This window comes from Lactuca sativa, chromosome 2 (assembly GCF_002870075.4).
Source record: "Lactuca sativa cultivar Salinas chromosome 2, Lsat_Salinas_v11, whole genome shotgun sequence".
Taxonomy (NCBI): domain Eukaryota; kingdom Viridiplantae; phylum Streptophyta; class Magnoliopsida; order Asterales; family Asteraceae; genus Lactuca; species Lactuca sativa.
In genome coordinates, this window is record NC_056624.2 from 24,395,025 (window position 1) to 24,415,376 (window position 20,352).

Sequence of the window (20,352 nt, forward strand, 5' to 3'; positions counted from 1 at the left end):
CATTTTGGGTTGTTGGAACTTGGAATAATGGAATTTGATTGTTAGTAATAACTAACCGGATTAAAATTAGATCAAGCCCGATTGTGTTTGGTTTTGTTGTTAGATTTAGAAAAGAAAAAAAATTATTTATCTTTAGGTAGTAATTTAAGAATAAAAAATAGTAAGGATAGGAAAAAAAAAGTAGAGGTGACAAAAAGAAATACGATAGAATAAAGATCCGCCCGATTTTGATTTGCACGAAATAAGTATATGTAGGTAAGAGATTTCAGTTCGTTTAATTAAATAGATTGGTCTGAAACCATACAAAAGTTAACGGATAATGAAATGTTCAAGTTATTTCAACTCGTTTAATATAACAACCTGACATGACACATTTATAAGGTCTACTAAAAACCCTAGATCTCACAAAGAGTTACATGGTGTATATATTATATGATCATCATATGATAGTTAAATTGTGAAACACTAACCATAAAATGAGATACCAAACATCTTTTATAGGATTCCTTTTCATGACCGTTATATTGTTGTGCAACAAGAGAACATTTTGTAGTCGGTTCGGAAAACATAATCAAATATCTTTTTTTTTGACAAAATTTCAAATATAAAATGATGTCGGTTTATATTCATATTATTTAAACTAACATAAATGATTGTTTATATTTGAGTACTAGTCTAGTTTTTGACCAAAACGCATGTAATCATTATTGGACCGATATTAGACCATATTATTGATATGTTTTCTTTAAACTTCCTAGATTAATTACATGATACCGGAAACAAACAATTTTAATATGAGGCAAGTAAACTTTAAGATTTACAAAGATCTGTAACCTAATTGATATTAACAGCAACATGATGGATAATAATTACTAACATTCATCAAAACCAATTTGCTTGAAGAACTTTAATGTTGATTGAATTCCAACAAACCAAGGAAGATAGCTGTAACCGCCCCTCCCCCCCCCCCCCCCCCCCTCTTCCTAGCACGTATCACAATTGTTCTTCTCTAGCATGCTTAACTACATAGTTCTTATAGGATATGTTGCCCTCACTACTTTGAAACGTGTTGTAATAGGAAAGGTATCTACACTCCTTATAAGGAATGCTTAGTTCTCCATCCCAACCGGTATGGTAGGAAAGGTATCCACACTCCCTATAAGGGTACTATTTAAGCATCTCTAACTTTTAAGGTTTCTAAAAATAAGCCTTCATCTTCTAAAGAACGAAACCCTAGCCTCCATTACCCTCTCCTCCCTCCTTTTGCTTGTTGTGGGTGCCATTTTGGGAGTGTTCAAGTAAGTTCGTCACTTTTTGGAGCTTAAGTGAGTGTTTCCATAAGATATCAAGCTTCTTATGCATCTTGAGGGCCTTTGTAAGTCATTAAGCTCCCAACTTTATGATTCAAGCTTTCTATATCTTTCATTTTATGGTCTTTGGGTCCTCTTTTGAGGTTTAGGTTGGAGTTCAAGGAAGAAATCTAGATAAAGCTTGCAACTTTATCATTATAGGATGTCCTTTGAGTGTTCTATCTTTTCGATATGGAGTTTGGACTTGTTTTGGTGTCATGTATGGGTTCAAGCTCATACTTTCACCGTTTTGACCTAGAAAAGTATAGGACATGTATGGGACATGCATGTCCATAAAGTTTTGATTTTTACGAGTTATTTTTTTAGTATAGTGGACTTCTAGAAAGTTTGGGATATTGCCTTAGTGGATTAAGAAGTTAACCAAAAGGTTGGTTATGTGAAAAGTGTATGATGAGTGTAGCATTGTGCTACACTGAGCATAAGGATGAAGGAATTCGACTATTTTTTGTTTAGTGCTAAGTTGAGTTTAGATGAGTTATGTCTAGCGTAGGTCTACAATGAGCATAGGTATATGTACGCTAAGTGTAGCACGCAGACACTTGACTTTTTTTAACTATTTTGACTTTTTGGTTAAACTTAATAGGATATGAGTTTTTGACTAAGGATTGTTAATAGGTGGAACGTTCTCGCGATTTCTCTAGTGTTGACTCGCGTTTGAGGCATGTGGACTTTCATATGTATATAAGTGAGTTTCACTATGCCATGTATCTTATTGTATATCCTTTGTATGTTAGGATAGTGTAACATCCCCCTCCGTCACGTATCACCATATTGTTCAATTTGGGGTCCCGATGTAAAAACTTCCCAGGGGGTCACCCATCCCTAAATTTCTCTTGCTCGTGCATGCTTAACTACAGAGTTCTTATGGGATCTAATGCCCTCACGACTTTAAAACGCATTGTGACAGGAAAGGTATCCACAATCCTTATAAGAAATGCTTAGTTCTCATATCTAGCCGATGTGAGATCAAGTGCAACAACTTCACCCCCCCCTATTATAGGGTTTGACGACCTTGTCGAACACATCGACTTGTGTGAAGTGAAGGATTTAATTAAAAAGTAGTTGGGGGCAGGTTAACTAGAGAAACCTAGTTGTGGGTATGGACATACTAGTATTTTGCTACGTGTTAATGTTACATGATTATGTGATAGTGATAGTTTGGGTTCTATATAGTTTAAGTTTGATAACATGATAACACTTGGCCTAATACCTGATTGTGATATTCTTGTATGGTTATTCGCTCTCAGGTGGGTCATTTATTTGTCTGTCTATCTGATCCCTTATTAAATATGACTTCATGATCAGATAGGAAAGATTGTGGTTAGATCACAACACTGATAGGAAAGACTATGGTTAGATCATATTACTGATAGGATGGAATGTGGTTGGATCACAACACTAATAGGAAAGACTGTGGTTGGATCACAACACTGATAGGAACGACTGTGGTTGGATCACAACACTGATATAAAAGACTGTGGTTGGATCACAAGACTGATAGGAAAGATTGTGGTTCGATCACAACACTGACAAGAAAGACTATGGTTGGATCACGACACTAATAGGAAAGACTGTTGTTGGATCATAAAAACTGTATGAAACACCAGGGTCTTTCCCCTGGTAATGGAGTCAGGTCTAGGCTCGTATACTCCCTAGGTTTGGACATGTTGTGCATGATATATGTATATGGATAGGGGATTTGATTGCTTGGTGCTAGAGCCAAGATCTTGTGTGGATGCATTGTATGTATGATGGAATATGTGGTATACTCAGGAACTCACTATGCTTTATGTTTACAGTTGTGGATTAAAAATTTTACAGTTCATTCATGAGAAGAGCTTGGTGAGACTATACACACACATCAAAGAAATTCGTTTCCATAATTTTACAAATTTAACTCTGATAAAGTATAGTTTCAACAAAGAGAATGTTACTAAATGGTTCTTGAAGCAACGTTTTAAATGGTTATTCTATTTTTAAAAATGAAAAATCTCTTTGTAATTTTCAGGACATTACAAGGTGGTATTAGAGCCATGGTTTGAGGGATTTGGGCATGCCTTATGTTTTGTTTGAACTTCAACTGAGGACTAAAAGATTTTATAAACAAGTTTTTGGAAGAAAATGCTTTTATTCAAGGAAATTATTTTCTAAAAATGTTTTACATTGATTAGAGAATGTGGTGCATATAGTAAGATGGAGCTCAGGAAGTAAGTAATTCTCAATATACCTATATAATCTTGTATTTGTGCTTTGAATTTCTATGTATGCTAGAATGTAAGTTGTAGACCTACTCAAGAATTGTTCGATAGAATTGTCTGACTTCTGTGATGCCTTCTATCTTAGAGAATTGTTATATAGTTGTTGCTTGAAGTCTTGATTGGTAATTGTGACAACCCGAAATTTTTATCTTGTACAACCATTCAATTCAATTAAAAGTCAGACTAGTTTCTGCTATGTTTTAGCACTGTTAAGGGCCTGTTTGAGAGTTTTTGAGCCTAGTGTAATGTAAGAATGGATACTAGGATGAGTTAGCTTGAGATCGGGAGGATTAATTTGAACCAGAAAACCACTCAAAACGTGTTCACGGCCGCAATCTAGGTTCACGGCCGTGAACCACCTCCTATATATATATATATATATATATATATATATATATATATATATATATATATATATATATATATATATATATATATATATATATATATATGCTCATTTTCTTCTCATTTCTCCTCCTCCCAACCATGAACACTCCCATTCTCTCTTTACTAGCTTCAACCGTGAACACTCTAAAGCCTAAAAAATGTAGGTGTTTCATCATTAATCTTGTCATACTTGAAAGACTACTAGATCCTAGCCTTGATTTGTCTTGTTTCATCATCATCTTCATGAACTTGAAGGGATCACGGTTGTGACCCCTTCATAAGGGCCGTGAACCCTTCATAGATTCTTATGGACCATGAACACCTCATGAGGTTGTGAAGCCATTAAGGTCGTAAACCCATCCTTGGGTGGCCGTGAACCTCCTTCATGATGGGTTTTGAGAATTCTAACACTCCTATGGTGTACATGAAACCCTAGAAACCTTGGATCTATGTTTGACTAAGATACATGCAAATAATTATTTTTTCCAAGGTTCTTATCCTTACTAGCATGGCATGGGGTACTTGAATCAAATAAAGCTAGTAGAATTACTTACCTTGTAGTTGTAGTTGATTGCTTGGAGTTTGAGAGCCTAGCACCAATAATGTGGATGCCTCAAATGGAAGTCACAAATCACCACAAACTTGGAAACTTGAGAGAATGGTCACAACCTTTCTTGAAATCGGCCCTCTTAGTTTACTCACCACAACTAGTGTCATTTCAAGAACTAAAGCCTCCTTTATATAGTGTGGTGGATTAGGTTTACATCCATGTAAACCGTAATGCCCATGTCTTTTCATTTCCATGAGATCCATGGGTTAAAGCTCCATGGAGTATCCATGGACTTTCCATGCAAGCCTAGCCCATTCCAAATAAGCATTAGCCCACACTATATAACTACAAGAGCCCATATTTAATTAGTAATACTTTTGATCTCTAAATTAATTATAGATCAATGCTAATTAAATAATATGATTTTATATTAATATATTAGAACTTATAATATATCAATACATCATAACTTATACTATTCTCAAAAGATTATCCATAAATTGTTCGGGTCAAGTGCAACCCAAATGGACCATGTCGGGTCGCGTCAAGTACATACCAAATATAGTTATGACTTAGACACTATATCCAACAGTCTCCCACGTGGATGAGTCTAATAACTATAGTTACAAGTACGACTTCAGGAACCGATCAACAATCGTAGCTCTTAAAACTCTGTTGAACTATGAAGCACCATTTTAGATAAATGATCGTATAATCCTCTGTTCTAGATATCAGCCGGACAAATACATGGAACATGGTCTTGCTTATTGTCCAGTATTTGTTTCCCGATTTCTGATTTGTTTGACATAGAACTTAATTGAACACATCAATTTAGTTCTGACAGAGCCCGGTACATAGGTCAAAACGAAATCATCGAGGGGCCCAGATATCGCTTCTAATCCTAAAAGTAATAGATAAACTTTGACTCATATGTTTGCTCTACTACTTGTTGAATTACACACAAAGGCACGGTTTATAACATCGAGTTACCAATGCGTTTTCGTGCAATCAATGCATAACCAACTCATAGGCAAGAAATCATATCTCTAGGTTTCAAGACTTATACGATATTACCGTCTCACGATCACTCAAGATAAATTCCATGAAGTGATACTAGTGAGCGTGGGTTGAATCCAATACTCAGAACTTATGAGCACTCATGAGTGTTGTAGCCCCGCTTTGTCTAACATCTTAGACCTCTACAAGCCAACCCATGACAGTCTTGATTCATATCTACTTCCAACATATGACCGACTGTGGAGAGTTTGAATAATATGATATATACCATAACATAATTATTATGGAAGTCAAAACATGCAAAAAGAAATAATAGTAAATGATTGACAAGAGATAACAACATTTTACTTATAAATAACAACTTTTATTTATCATCAAATGTCAATTACATATTACAAATTTCAAGATTATCTAACTACTAATACTAATATCATCCTTCAGCCCTATGCTCCGAGCACGCTAGAGATGCTTAACCCGAGTCAGTCTCTTCGTGAGGGGATCTGTTGGGTTCTCATCCGATGATTCCCTCTTTGCCAAGAGGATTCCTTCTTCTATTCGATGTCTGATGAAGTGATATTTTCTGTCAATGTGTCTGGATCTCCCATGATCTCTTGGTTCCTTGGCTAAGGCAGCCGCACTATTACTGTCACAGAAAATCTCCATTTACTAGAAAAACAGCCTTTTACGACGCTCATTGCGCGTCGTAAAAGGCTCAGACGACGCGCAAATGCGCGTCAAGGAAGGCCCTGTCATAAAGAGAGACGACGCGCATTTATGACGCTCATTTACGACGCGCAATTACGATGCGCGTTACGACACGCAATGCGTATCAAGGAAGGCCCTGTCATAAAGGAAGATGACACGCATTCGCGTGTCGTAACCTTACGACGCGCGTGTTAATGACACGCAATGCGTATCAAGAAAGCCCCTGTCAAGAAAGGCCATGTCATAAATGAAGATGACACACATTTTTGCGTATCGTAAATTTAAATATTTAAAAAAATATATATTTATATATTTATTAATTTTTAAATTAAATTTGCATTTAATGTGTCATAATAGAAATAAAATACCATATACAAAAAAATACAATCCATTGAATAAACTTTAATGTCATATAATTCTATTTCTTACAATATATAAATTTGCATTCATCTAATCTACTCTACGTTTCACACTAACAATTGAAATGAAGAATACAACACTTGCATTTTCAGCATCTTATCTCTTTCGGCTTGAGCTTTCTTTTCCACTTCTAACTCGAGAGCTATTCACTTTCATCAACCCTGTAAACACAACACAAAATCACTTGTCATTTTCATTCGCTTTCCAATTTCCGTTGTGTGTTTTCCTATTTCCTTAGTTTGTGTACAATGGAGTAAGCAAGTGTGTATTGAAGCACCTTCCATGTAATACTACCCCCTTGACCAATACTAGTATCAGAACATAAAGCACCTTTCTTCACAAAAAACAACAATAAGTCAACAAAGAGTCAACATTATTTAAAATACTATATGAACCTTCTCAAGTGATGCACATGGACCAAGAATCCCCTGAATTACAATTTACAATTTACAACAAAAACACGAACTGATTGAGTCAACTTTAACATATGACATATCATTGTGTTAAGGATTGAAGAGATTAAATCAAACCTTACTTTGATGACAAACCCAATTCAGTGTCACCCGATTGGAAAACACGCAAATATATCTCGTCTCATTTCACCTCCAAAATCAACAAATTCAAATATCCATGGTTTGGACCTAATAACATGGGAATACAAAAATACAAATAATATTTAATAACATTGTCCCAAATATAAAACAAAAACAAGAATTAATATTTGTTGAAGCCTACTCACTTTGGGCCAAACGTAATGTGACAATTGAGTAAAAAAGATCATAATAGAGTGAGCCCACTTTTATATATTTGTGTCAACTGACATTGATCAAATAGCCACTCATATATGATAGCATATCAATATATGATAATATGATATGATATAATGCCGACTTACTTTTACCTTTTACCTTTTACCGATTACCATACTAAAAGTCATACACCCCACCCATGCAAACCTGTAAACACCTGAGTTCACCACCAACAGGTAACAAAATACTGTAAATACCCCTCGTGACAACACGTAAGGGAAACACAGAGCTGTTAGTATCTTCATCACAATCGAGATCATAATCTCCCGCAACATCCAAACTCCCTGTAGCTGAGAGAACCCGTTTTCTCCTACCCTCTCGAATTTCATATGTGAATTGCATTCTGATGTATAGAATAAGCTCATCAGATAACTTAATAATGATTTTATAAATAAATCCAATAAGATGAGAAATAAAGAACATGTTTGCGTGTCCTTATCTTTTGTAGTGCATACTGATATTTATATCTCCCACACCATCAACAATGGATTTCTTTTCATCATCCTTTTTCATTGATTCCTTCTTCTGTAACTCTTTCACTTTGCGATATTCATCATAGTGCGCCTTTCTTTTCTCCCTAAAGCTTCTTGCACTCTTCCCACCTTCATCATCTGAACCCTCATCATATCATCAGTTTAATTTTAATTTTTTTTTTGAATAAAAGAAAAGCAAAAGGGTGAAGATGAAGGAAGTAGGAAGAACCTAGATCATGATACATGACATCTGCTTCATCTTCATCATCTGAAGATGTCCATCCAGAATGGGAGTTACTGTTGCTACTAGAAGATGCCATCTCATTCAGTGCTGAACGAATTGCATCAACATTCAGTCTAATGTTGTTGTTATCATCTCCTTCAAGGAAACTATCAGAGCCCCCAATAGGTGATAAAGATCCTACAACAAGTCAACAACACTTGAATTAATTTACATAACAAATTAATAATTAATTTAAATTTAATGGAATGTGGGATATGTATAATACCATCAGTATCATGTATCATAGGATGATATGGAGCTTTGGGTTCTGTGATTTTATGTCTTACATGTTTATTTGCTTCAATTTCACCAAGGTTGGCTTCATCCCATCTAAAACCTCTCCTACAGCTTTTTAAACAACAATAAAAAAAGTATTAATATTATTTTAGTATGGGTTTACTTATACGTCATAGAACAGGAAAAATAATTATATTTCTAAAACCAATATTTTCCAAAAAAAAAAACAAACAACTTCATTACAGGAAAAGATAACAACCAACACAAAGGAATATATATATATATATATATATATATATATATATATATATATGATTATGTCAATTTTACCTCATGTCTATTGTACTTAAGCTTCTGAAGTGTAAGATTGAAAAAGAGTTGTCTTAATTTTACAGGAAAAGATAACAACCAACACAAAGGCTCTTGCATCTTTTTCATCATGTAATAAGGGGATGATTTAACCTAATATATGAATCTCATCTTTCACAACAGTTAATTCCCTTTCACAATAGGTAATTTGGGGAGGGGCCCATGGGCCTGGTAAGAAGACACAAGAACTTATTTATTTATGTGGACAGATGATGCACTAGATTTATCAGGTTTTATTTCATGTTTTAACATCCTCACCATAAGCTAATCAATTACTCAATATTGATGTCTATTTCTTTCTACAACAGCACACATCAGCCCATTGTATGAACTATTTAAACAACTATAGCCTCTATAACTCTTTCATTATCTGATCACACATTAGTGAACCTATGAAAACCTGTGATGGTATATGGTCAAATAGCACAATCAAATATCAATATTAAGCCAAAGCACTATGGGTAAAGAGAATTCCAGCAACTCAAGACATGATTTCTTAATTTTAAACTCCACCAAAAACAAATGATCAAAAGATTTTATGTACAAAACACATAGCAGTTTTTGCAATAAAACTGTAGCTTACTTGAGTGGATAAAGAGCAAGAGTGGGGCTGAATAACACGCAAAATAAAACCCTAAAATAAACATACAAACATAGATTTTTGAGATGAGAAATAAAAATGAGAAAAGACGACTAACGAAATCTTTGAAGATAATGAAAGCGATTCTCATACTCCTAATCTTTCACCGCCATTGTCGTTTTCCAGCTGTCATTGACGACGAATTCCTTAGGCATCGATTATACGTGATTTCCCCAAAGAACTCCCTCGATCTCAAGGGTTGGACCCTGGTAGGAGACATTGATTGTTAACCCTAGTCGATTATTTCACCTAATCACACATCATCGATTGTTAGTTTCACCAAATATTGGAAGTTTGTTCCTTCAATCGTAAATGAAATAGAGAGAAATTAAGCCGGAAAGAAAAAGAGATTTAGCAAAGCTAGGGTTCTTATAGAAGAACGAAAACATTGAGAAGTTAGAATCAAGAAAAACATACCTTAATAAGACATAGGGCTTGTAAATTTGAGCAATAGAAGCAATGACCCTAAGGTCACCGGACCTAATATTGCTGGCAAGGGCAGGCGAGGTGAGATTGCCGGAGATGAGGGACTCCATCGGCTGGGTGACGCTGGAAAGCGTTGGACGGTGGGGCGGGGCTAGACGGAGGTCAGAGGTGGGAGGCGCCAACACCAAGAGAAACGTCGGAGGTGGGAGAAGCTGTCGACGTCGAGAACTGAGAAGAAGAGAAAGGGTTTGTCAAAGTGAGAAGGAGAGAAAGGGAAGTTGAAAAGAGAACGAGCAGTACAGGAGGGCATAATCGGGGAAAGTTCTTGAAAAAAGCCCTAGCTACTAGGGAAATTAAAGTGGAGGGAGAAAAAAAAGGAAGGCGGGGATTTTAAGTTTTTGGGATTTCATTTTCCCCGGATGGAACGCGTGCGTTCTATTAAAATTTATAAAGCGACAGTCATAGACGACACGCAGGTGCCTTCCGTGTTTTTATTTTTTTGTTTAGACACTAATTTTAGGGCACGCAAAAATGCGCGTCTGAAATCCTTTAAATTTTGGAAGAGATGACATTATTTTTTAGACACTCACCTTTGCGTATCATAAATCACTACGTGTCATGGTTCGCGCGTCGTAAAAGGCTATTTTTCTAGTAGTGTTGGTTCCTTTATAGCCGGTACAACTCCAAGGTATCCGATGAAGTTCTTTAGCCATATAGCCTCCTTTGTTGCCTCGCTTGCTGCTATATACTCTGATTCGCAAGTTGAATCAGCCACTGTCTCTTGCTTGGAACTTTTCCAAGTAATTGCTCCTCCGTTTAAGGTAAAGACCCAGCCCGATTGAGAGCAGAAATTATCCTTGTCATTCTGGAAGCTAGCATCAATATACCCTACAACTCTCAAGTCATCACTCCCAACAAGGGTAAGGACCCAGTCCTTAGTCCTTCGCAGGTACTTGAGAATATTCTTTACCGCTGTCTAGTGAGCCTTGCCAGGATTCCCCTAATATCTGTTGACCATGCTCAAAGCAAAGGCAACATCAGGATGAGTACAAGTCATAGCATACATGATCGGGCCTACAGCGGAAGCATATGGTACTCGAATCATCTCAGCTATCTCAGCCTCTGTACTCGGACTCTGAGTTTTACTCAGTCTAACATTACACTGAATAGGTAACTCACCTTTCTTGGAATTGTGCATGTTGAAACTTTTCAACACTTTGTCCACATAGGTGCTTTGACTAAGTCCAATTAGTCTTTTACTCTTGTTTCTCAAAAACCTTATCCCTAGGATATAGGAAGCTTCTCCAAGGTCCTTCATAGCGAAACACTTCCCAAGACAGGACTTTACATCCTGCAAGGTTGGGATGTCATTTCCTAAGAGTAGTATGTCATCCACATACAATACCAAAAAGCTAACTATACTCCCACTATCCTTGACATATACACACGATTCATCTTCACTCCTCGAAAAGCCAAACTCTTTGACTTTCTCATCAAAGCAAAGATTCCATCTGCGTGGTGCTTGTTTCAATCCATAGATGGATCTCTCAAGCTTACACACTCTATTTGGGTACTTTGTGCTAACAAAACCCTCTGGCTGATTCATGTAAACATCCTCAGCCAACTTCCCATTAAGGAAAGAGGTTTTGAAATCATTTGCCATATTTCATAGTCATGAAATGCAGCAATGGCTAACAAGAGCCTTATGGACTTAGTCTTGGCTACTGGTGAAAAGGTCTCATCATAATCAACTCCTGGAGTTTGAGAAAAGCCCTTTGCAACCAGTCGCGTCTTATATGTGTGTACATTACCATCCATGTCGGTCTTCTTCTTGAAGATCCATTTGCATCCAACTGTCTTACGACCCGGTACATTGTCAACCAAGTCCCAAACCTGGTTGTCATGCATGGACTGTATCTCGCTGTCCATTGCCTCTTTCCATTTAGCAGACTCGGGGCCTGCCACGGCTTTCACATAGCTGTTAGGTTCATATAGACTCACTAGTGTCTCACCTTCCACAGTAATATGGAAACCATAGTAATGCTCAGGTGCATTCCTAACCTTTGTGGAACGCCTCAGAGGCACATTTGGAGGTACAATTGGATCAACAGGAGTTTACTCCTCAATTTGATGGCTAGGGTTTGAGGTTCCTTCACTACTTGACTCTTCTATTTCTTCAAGGTCAATTTTCCTCCCACTGTTTCCTTGACTTATGAACTCTCTTTCTCAAAAGACAGCCCTCCTTGCTACAAAGACCACATTCTCACTAGGTTTGTAGAAGATGTAACCAAAGGATTTATGTGGGTAGCCAATCAAAATAAACCTCTCACTTCAGGGTTCAAGCTTATCGTGAGTCTCGCGTCTCATGAAAGCTTCACAACCGCAAACCTTGATGTGGGCTAGACTAGAAACTTTTCCAGTCCACACCTCGTGAGGTGTTTTGGCAACCTTCTCTGTGGGGACCAGATTAAGAATATGTGAGACAGTCTCTAAGGCATACCCCCAAAATGAGATTGGTAGCGAAGCTCGACTCATCATGGAATGAACCATATCCAACAGGGTTCGATTACGCCTCTCAGCTACACCATTCAACTGTGGTGTCCTGGGAGGTGTCAATTTTGAGACAACCCCACATTCCTTAAGATAGTCGAGGAACTCAATACTAGGATACTCACCACCACGATCGGATCGAAGCATCTTAATGTTCCTGCCCAATTGATTCTCTACTTCCTGTTTAAACTCTTTAAACCTTTCGAAAGTCTCTGACTTATGCTTGATTAGGTAGACATATCCATATCTACTATAATTGTAACACCGTAAAAATTCAACCAATTTTTCACTTTTCAAAAACATAATAATTCATTCATAATTACTTTCATAAACAATGTATCAATATTATCTTAATACAAAATCCCAAGATCATATCATAATAAACTCCGATGGGTGTGTACAAATCATGTCGGCGCCTTCCCGCGCTCCTCACTAGTACCTGTAACACATAACACAAAAGACTGTAAGCATGAAGCTTAGTGAGTTCCCCAAAATACCATGCATAACACATATTAGCCACTCGAGGCTATAACTCTGTGGGCCCTTGGGCCCCGAGCTCTTTGGACCCTCTGGTCCTAGCTCTGTGAACCTTCCGGTTCTAACTCTAACATACTCTGATATACACATGGCATAAATCACATAGAAATAATGCAGTGCAACACATCACATAAATAGTATACAATAACTCTGTCACATAACTCTAATCACCACTCAAGGTAATGTATAGTGAGAAGACTCACCTCAGATGTCTCGGTAAATCCCTGACTTGGTAGCAGTATAGTCTAGCCTCCGCCTAATCACATAAAGTAAGATATGCTCATAAATATAACTCTCGAGACTAGACCCCACCCTCTCTTAGCATCCTCAGATGGGTAAAAGACCATTTTATCCCTCTCTTGACTCAAGGACCCCATAGTTGACCAATCCCTAAAAGTCAACAAAGTCAACTTTGACCTGACTCGTCGAGTGCACTTGTGCGACTCGGCGAGTCTACACGTGAACTCTACTCCTCTGATTCTCTTTTGACTCACCGAGTCACTCACTTAACTCGGCAGGTCACTCTCTAGGTTCACAGTCTCGGGAAAAATCGACTCGACTCGTTGAGTCTATTCATGGACTCGGCGAGTCCAAACCATGCTCACTTCCAATGGCTTCCTGAGGTCAGATCTGATGCTCTACTCGATAGATCTATCCTTTCTAGTCCCAATAATCACATAAAGTTTGAAGCTTGATGCCCATGCAAAGGCTCCAAGGTTCTATTTGAAGAAATGACCTCTAATATGGCATCCTAAGTTCATATTCACCATCAATCCACATAAAGCTCAAAGGAGTAAGGTCTCTGGACCTCTATGGATCCAGATCCAGACCATAATACGAAAAGGAACCATATACTCAATAAAAACCATCTACCAAAGGGTCTAGAAAACCCTAACTCTATAAACAATCACCGAAACAGAAGATGGATCGATATTATACCTCAAATAAGCACTCCTGAGCTCAGAATTCCTCCAAATAGTATCTCTTTCAGCCTTATCTTGATCTTGATCACCTTTTTCTTGCTAAACCAATGATAGAAAGATCAAATATGGCCTCTACTCCTCACAAATGATTTAGCTCACTTAGGGTTTCTCTCAAGGGACCGGTAGCCGCAATGGGAGGCTATGAGTGCCCTTAAATAGGCTCCACTCATGGACTCGCCGCGTCCGGTCATTAATTCGGATGAGATTTGCGACCCTACTCGGCGAGTCTAAGCACCAACTCTCCGAGTCCCTCCACAATTCCAAAATAAATGAATAGAAATAATATACCTGGGAATCCGGATGTTACAATAATCATCCATAAAAGTCACATAATAACGATTAGCATCCCTTGTGGCAGTTTTGAAGGGTCCACACACATCTCTATGCACTAGATCCAACAAACCTTCAGCCTAGCACAATAACCTATGAAAGGTGACTTTGTCATTTTTCCAAGTAAGCATGATTCACAACTATCATTTGACTATAGGTCAAATGATTCCAAAACTCCATCCTTTTGAAGTTGGCCTATGCGTTTCTTGCTTACATGTCCAAGACGACAATATCATAATGATGTTTTATCCAAGTTATTATCATTAGTAGAATCAATACACAACACATTATTTCCTAAGTTTTCTACAACAGACATGACACCATGTATCGTAAAAAGTGAGTTTGCGATAACATACTTTTTAGCCTTAGCAATCTAAACAAAAGTTTTAGTATACGTTAAACCGAGAGTGTGCATATAGAGAACGTCCAAATCTGACTTCATTAGAGGAAGTTATGATTTTTATAAGATTTGGCATAACAGTATGCAACCCGAAAATCAAATTTTAGATCGTTCGATTTGTAGCCGACACAATCTAAATGCGAATCGGAGATCTTGTTAATAGGATCTCAACGATATAAAGACAAGCGAAAAAGATCATCAGATGGCAAAGTTATGAATTATTAACGGACTTTATCTGTCTAAGTCTGTTAAAATATAACTTTAAAAATAAAGTCAAAATTAGCCGTCGGAGGCTAAACAAAAGTTGTAGATCACGTCGCTACCTATGTGTTGATATAAAGATCGTAAAAAACAGAGCTCGTATGCGAAAGTTAAGAATTTTAGAAAATAATTAAATTTCTTAATAAACTTTGGAGGTGACACGTAGCTAAATCATGACCGTTGCTTCCTCCCCACGCCTTGCCACCGGATGATGACACGTGTCCACGTACGCCCCACGTAGGTCTTGGTACACCCAGCGTACTTCGAAGTTACACCTTGCGTACTACGAGTTCCAAGCATATAAATAGAGACGTGGATCACCTCATTTCTTCACACCAAAACCATTCTTTCTCTCTCAAATACCCTTCTTAGCCACTCCCATTCCCTAGCATTTCCCAAGTGTTAGAGTCGAAGCCCGGAGCGCCAGAAGGCTCCGAGAAGACGAGCTTTCAGCTCAGAAGTTCAGCCCCTGTAGAGCCTGGCTCTTATCTAAAACCCCCTTGTAAGTGAGTTATGCTTACTCTACTTTAAGTATAACTTACGTTTAAGTCCATTATCGTTATTATGAACCAATAAACAAGATTTATCAGTGATTATTACGGCCCATATTTTGTATTTACTTATTTTAGGGGAGAATAAATGTGCTAAGTATTATAACTTATACAAATATATTATTACACTACTTTTCAACCACTTACAATATGAGGAATCTAGTTTGAATGGTCGCTTGGGTTGTTGGATTTCAGAACAACTTAATTGCTAAAATGGTCATGCCCTCCGATGTTTCATGTTTGGCCCCTATTTCTACATAGTAGTTGAAACATATTTTTTAACACTTATATAATACAAGAAAAACATTATTGCTCGTAGACCTTGAGTTAATGATAAATCTAGACTAATAATTAGTCGCAATAAATATTAGACTAAAATCTAGTGATAATGATATTAGGTTTCATCAAAGGAAAATAAAATTGTTAGAAGCATAGTTACTTTCATCTTACACATAGATATGAAGTATTTAATATAAATTATGTGCTATGTGTGCATATTATTTTTGTTCTTGATATCTATGTTGGATGAACAAAATATACATGTTTTACTTAATTTAAATTGTATATGTATTTTATACCTATGATTATGATGGTTAAAGATGGGTAGATGATATAGATGATGAAATAAAATGATGAGAGGCCTCGATGTTTAAGTTGATTCAGTCATCTAGCGGAGTATAGGTGACGACCACAACCTTTTCTAGGCAGTCAAGTGGAACGCTACCTGGCTCATAACATGTAAGTGTTTTTGAACTACGTTTTCACTAGGTGTACTCCATCCCCCTCGTAGTTACCTTTTTGACATAAATTGTTGAGAAATCCCGAAAGCACTATTGCCGATCCCAATGATAATCCTTAGGCTAGGTCCCTTAAATTAGAGGCTTTAGGGATAGAAAGTGAGGATAACGGGAACAAGTAATCGGGTTGAATGATCTAATGAAATTAATGAAGTTAATTATTGTGGGTTGAAAACCCTATGTGCTCACCAGGCTCCCAATCTTGACCCACTCAGTTTCTTGTATTACAGGTAGTGGCAATAGAGCATGGGTGTGATGATCTTGATGAGAGATCAATGGGTTATAGGCCTTTAGAATAATAGATGTTGAAAGGCATGTATTATTTCTGTTTATGCTTATGTACTGTATTGACAATGACATCCCAGTGTTTTTAATATGATGAAAATACATTTCTTCATAAAGGATTTGATAAATTACCTATCTTATTTTTGGGAACAAATTCCACAACACTATTCTTCAAAAAGATACTGTGATTTTTAAATAAAGCAGAAACAAATCGGTCTTTTTTGGTCGTAAAAATGGGGATGTCACATGTATTATGTATAACTTGCATGCATGAGGCAACTGGCAACGTTCTTATAGATTTATAGCAATTCAGTTTTAGGGAAAGGGAGTGATCCTAGCGAGAGAATTTAGGAAGTATAGACTTATGCATGTGGTTAGACCTACGCATGCGTGTGAGGAGTTTAGAGGAGTGATTCGAAGTGAGTTGGGAGTCTTGCAACAGTCCTTGGAACATGTATGGATAGGTGTGGAAGGTAGTATTAGTCTCATACTATTGAAAGAACATGCTCCATACTTAGGTCAAGGAGTGTTTCAAGGTTACCAGGGGAACTTGTAAGTGGGTATGGATAGTGTGGGTTTGCATTATGCATTGTTTGATGTGTTCTCATTATCTTTCAGATTAAGGATGATGTAACAACCCGATATTTTCAAGTCAGTATAATGATCTAAAGTCAAGTATTGTAACCTATTTTTTGAGATAATAAGAATAGCGTCAAAAATGAAATGATAAAAATCTCAATTGGAATGTATTAAGTGATAGATATCATAACAAGGTTTTCAAAAACATAAAGAACACAAAAATCCGAGTTATAACAAAGAAGTTATGACCTGTGACAACCGTCAAAATTCGAGTCGGTTCTAGATTTGAATAAACTTAGTTGCACGTATAGGCACGACATATACTAGACTTAGTAATTAGAAGCTAAGTTATAACATATTAGAATCTTGGAAATAGATAGAAACAATGGATGGTGTATTTAGATTTCACATTGATATGTGAATTCTACTACTACTTAACTGTTGTGACTATCCATATTTGGGTCACTCTTTGACTTGAACACCATTTCATGAATCGTATACACCCATCATGCACTTGACCTAGTAGTAGAAATTAGGTCAAAGTCTCATAGAAACTTAAGTTAAATTTGAAGATTATGACTAGTATACTTGATTCCACAATTTCGTTGGATCTCGAAATCACTACATAGAATGCCAATAAACCGATAAAAAAAATATTACAAACATTATTTATAAATTGAATAAGAGTTATGAAACTCTAAAATAGTGTGAAGTCTCAAAATTTAATTAATTTTGATAACTAAAGACTTACAAACTCTCAAAAACCCTAAACGCCCTAAAAACTCACATTTATAAACTTTAACATTAAAAATTCTATAAAAATAATTATGAAGCTTCTAATATTATCTTATAATAATTAAAATTATGAAAATGCATTTAAGGAAATAAAATTTAACTCATGAACATTTACCCTTAATTTATGAATCAAAAATCAAGGTTTATGAATAAAAACTTGATTTTAGTGCACATTTTATAAAAGAGTTTGATATTTTTATAAAAGATTTGAATTTTTATAAAATAGAAGAGATGGAAACCCTTTCTTATCCCCCAAAACCGGCCACCCTCTTCCTAAGACACTCCCCCTCTTCCCAAAACACATAATCACTTCTTTCTCTCTCACACTCCACCTTCTCTCTCATTTTCTATCATTTCTCTCTACCTTCACCACTCCATTTTCTCTCTTCATTTCTCTATACCCACGAAAGTTTCCAGAGAATAAGTCCAAGAACACACATCAAACTCAAAGTCTTCATCATCTAGTGGTGTTCATTAAGGTAGAACACGATTTCCCTTCATTTTCCTTCAAAGTTTTGTTATTTTTCTTGCACTCTCTTTTTCTTCTACTCCATTCTATTATAAAATCATGAACACTTGCACCTACTCACGGTTTTGATGATGATGGTGGTAGGATTTCAACCAAAAAACAACATGCATGTTGTAAATGGTGAAATCTAAGGACCTAAACCTAAGTCAAAATCAAGGAAATGCACTTTTCTACATGTTTTGGTGGTAAAACACCACATGCATCCAATATTTTCTTTCAAAAACGATTTTTGAACATTTCAAACTCATGAATGGTCTTCAAACAAACATGCATGTGATGATCTTCAAGCTTAGATGCTAGACCATCAAAGTATGTCGTTAAAAGCTTTCAAATATGTTCATGAAGGATTTATTTCCAAATAAATATCTAAAACTTATTTTCTGAACAAATCCTATTTTTCCCAGATTTCCATCAACAAAATAAGATTCTCTGTAAATTTCCAGAAAATAATTCATTTTACTAGAATTACTATAATTATTGCAAAAAAAATAGGGCAATAAATCATATAAAATACTTTCTGAGGTCGATAAATCCTCGTTAAATTCGTGGATGACCCCTACGCTAAATAATGACTTAAAACTAAATTTTATCTACTTTTGTTACATTTTAACATGTTTTTGAATTTTCTTTTTTTTAGCCCCAATAAATCATAAACCCACTTTAGACAATTTGAAAAGGCTAGCTAATAATTTTCGCAGCTTATAATCACTGTGGAACACTTAGAAAAATACTTTCAGAATTTTTCATAATGTATTCCTATTTTCCTCCGATTTTTGTATTTATAGTGAACTAAAAACAGGAAAAATAGTTTTACTCATCCAACAATTATGACAATTTACCAGAACACCTTGTAGTACATTAGGATACTACATAAAAATTTTGATGCTTTTTCTCTTCTGTATACTATTTTTCTTCTATTTTCCAAAGATTAAATACACTTAAACCCAATTTTTATTAGAATAAATACACAAAAATCATAAAATTGGGATAAATAGTTTAGAAATTCATTTTTATATTTTTCCCAGCTTAATAATGTTTAATAACAGTGTTACAAAAATGTTGGGCAAGGGAAACTATTTTCAATATATTTTAATTTTTATTAGAATAAATGCTCAAAAATCATAAAATTAGGTTAAATAGTTTGGAAACCCACTTTTATTTTTTTCCCAGTTTAATAATGTTTAAGAACAGTGTTACAAAAATTTTGGGTAATTTTGGAAACTGTTTTCTATTTATCCCCAGTTTTATTAAAATAAATACATAAAACTCATACAATTGTGTTAAACAGTTTGGAAACCCAATTTTAAATTTTACCCCGCTTAAGTATGTTTAATGGAAGTATGATAAAAAATTTTGGGGAATTTTACTAATTCATTGCTATTTTTCATGAATTTTTATCAATTTAGAGAATTTAATATAAGAAAAATGGTTAGGAATATCTATAATTCTTGAAAATTTATATGGAAGTCTTTTAATACATTTAGAACCCAAATCTGAAGTTTGGTATTTTTTATTAACTTTTTAGTATTTTTCATGATTTTATAGTTATTCTAGAAACAAAAATGGTGAAAAATAGTTAGACAAATCAAAAGTTCAAGAAAATTTATCTTGAGGTTTTTGACTTCAATTAAAACTGAAATGCAAAGTTTAGGAAATTTTAGAGCTTAATTTATTTAGTTTTGAATATTGAATCATTGGAACACCTCTTAAAATGTTAAATATTAACATTTCAACAGTGAGAAATTACACTTAAATTGTTATATAACAATTGATTCTTTGAAACTTAATTTCCACAAAAAAAGGTTTGTAAC

The 20,352-nt window shown here is 35.7% G+C and overlaps 1 protein-coding gene across 1 annotated transcript; it reads right to left on the reverse strand.

The window, feature by feature from the left end:
- Positions 1–6,862: 6,862 nt before the first annotated feature.
- LOC111888725 (protein phosphatase inhibitor 2) lies at positions 6,863–8,844 on the reverse strand. Its single transcript, XM_052768795.1, has 8 exons — positions 8,840–8,844; positions 8,499–8,620; positions 8,219–8,410; positions 7,991–8,127; positions 7,664–7,888; positions 7,103–7,135; positions 6,985–7,041; positions 6,863–6,868 (listed from the first exon to the last, which is right to left on the reverse strand). Exons 1-8 carry the CDS (start codon positions 8,842–8,844, stop codon positions 6,863–6,865), a joined length of 777 nt encoding a protein of 258 aa, XP_052624755.1.
- Positions 8,845–20,352: the final 11,508 nt, after the last annotated feature.

Excerpts from the sequence above, each read along its gene's own strand:
- LOC111888725 (XM_052768795.1), bottom strand. Across the intron at positions 8,411-8,498 it reads TATGATACATGATACTGATG|GATCTTTATCACCTATTGGG; the intron begins GTATTATACATA and ends GACTTGTTGTAG. Across the intron at positions 8,128-8,218 it reads TGTCATGTATCATGATCTAG|ATGATGAAGGTGGGAAGAGT; the intron begins GTTCTTCCTACT and ends ATGAGGGTTCAG.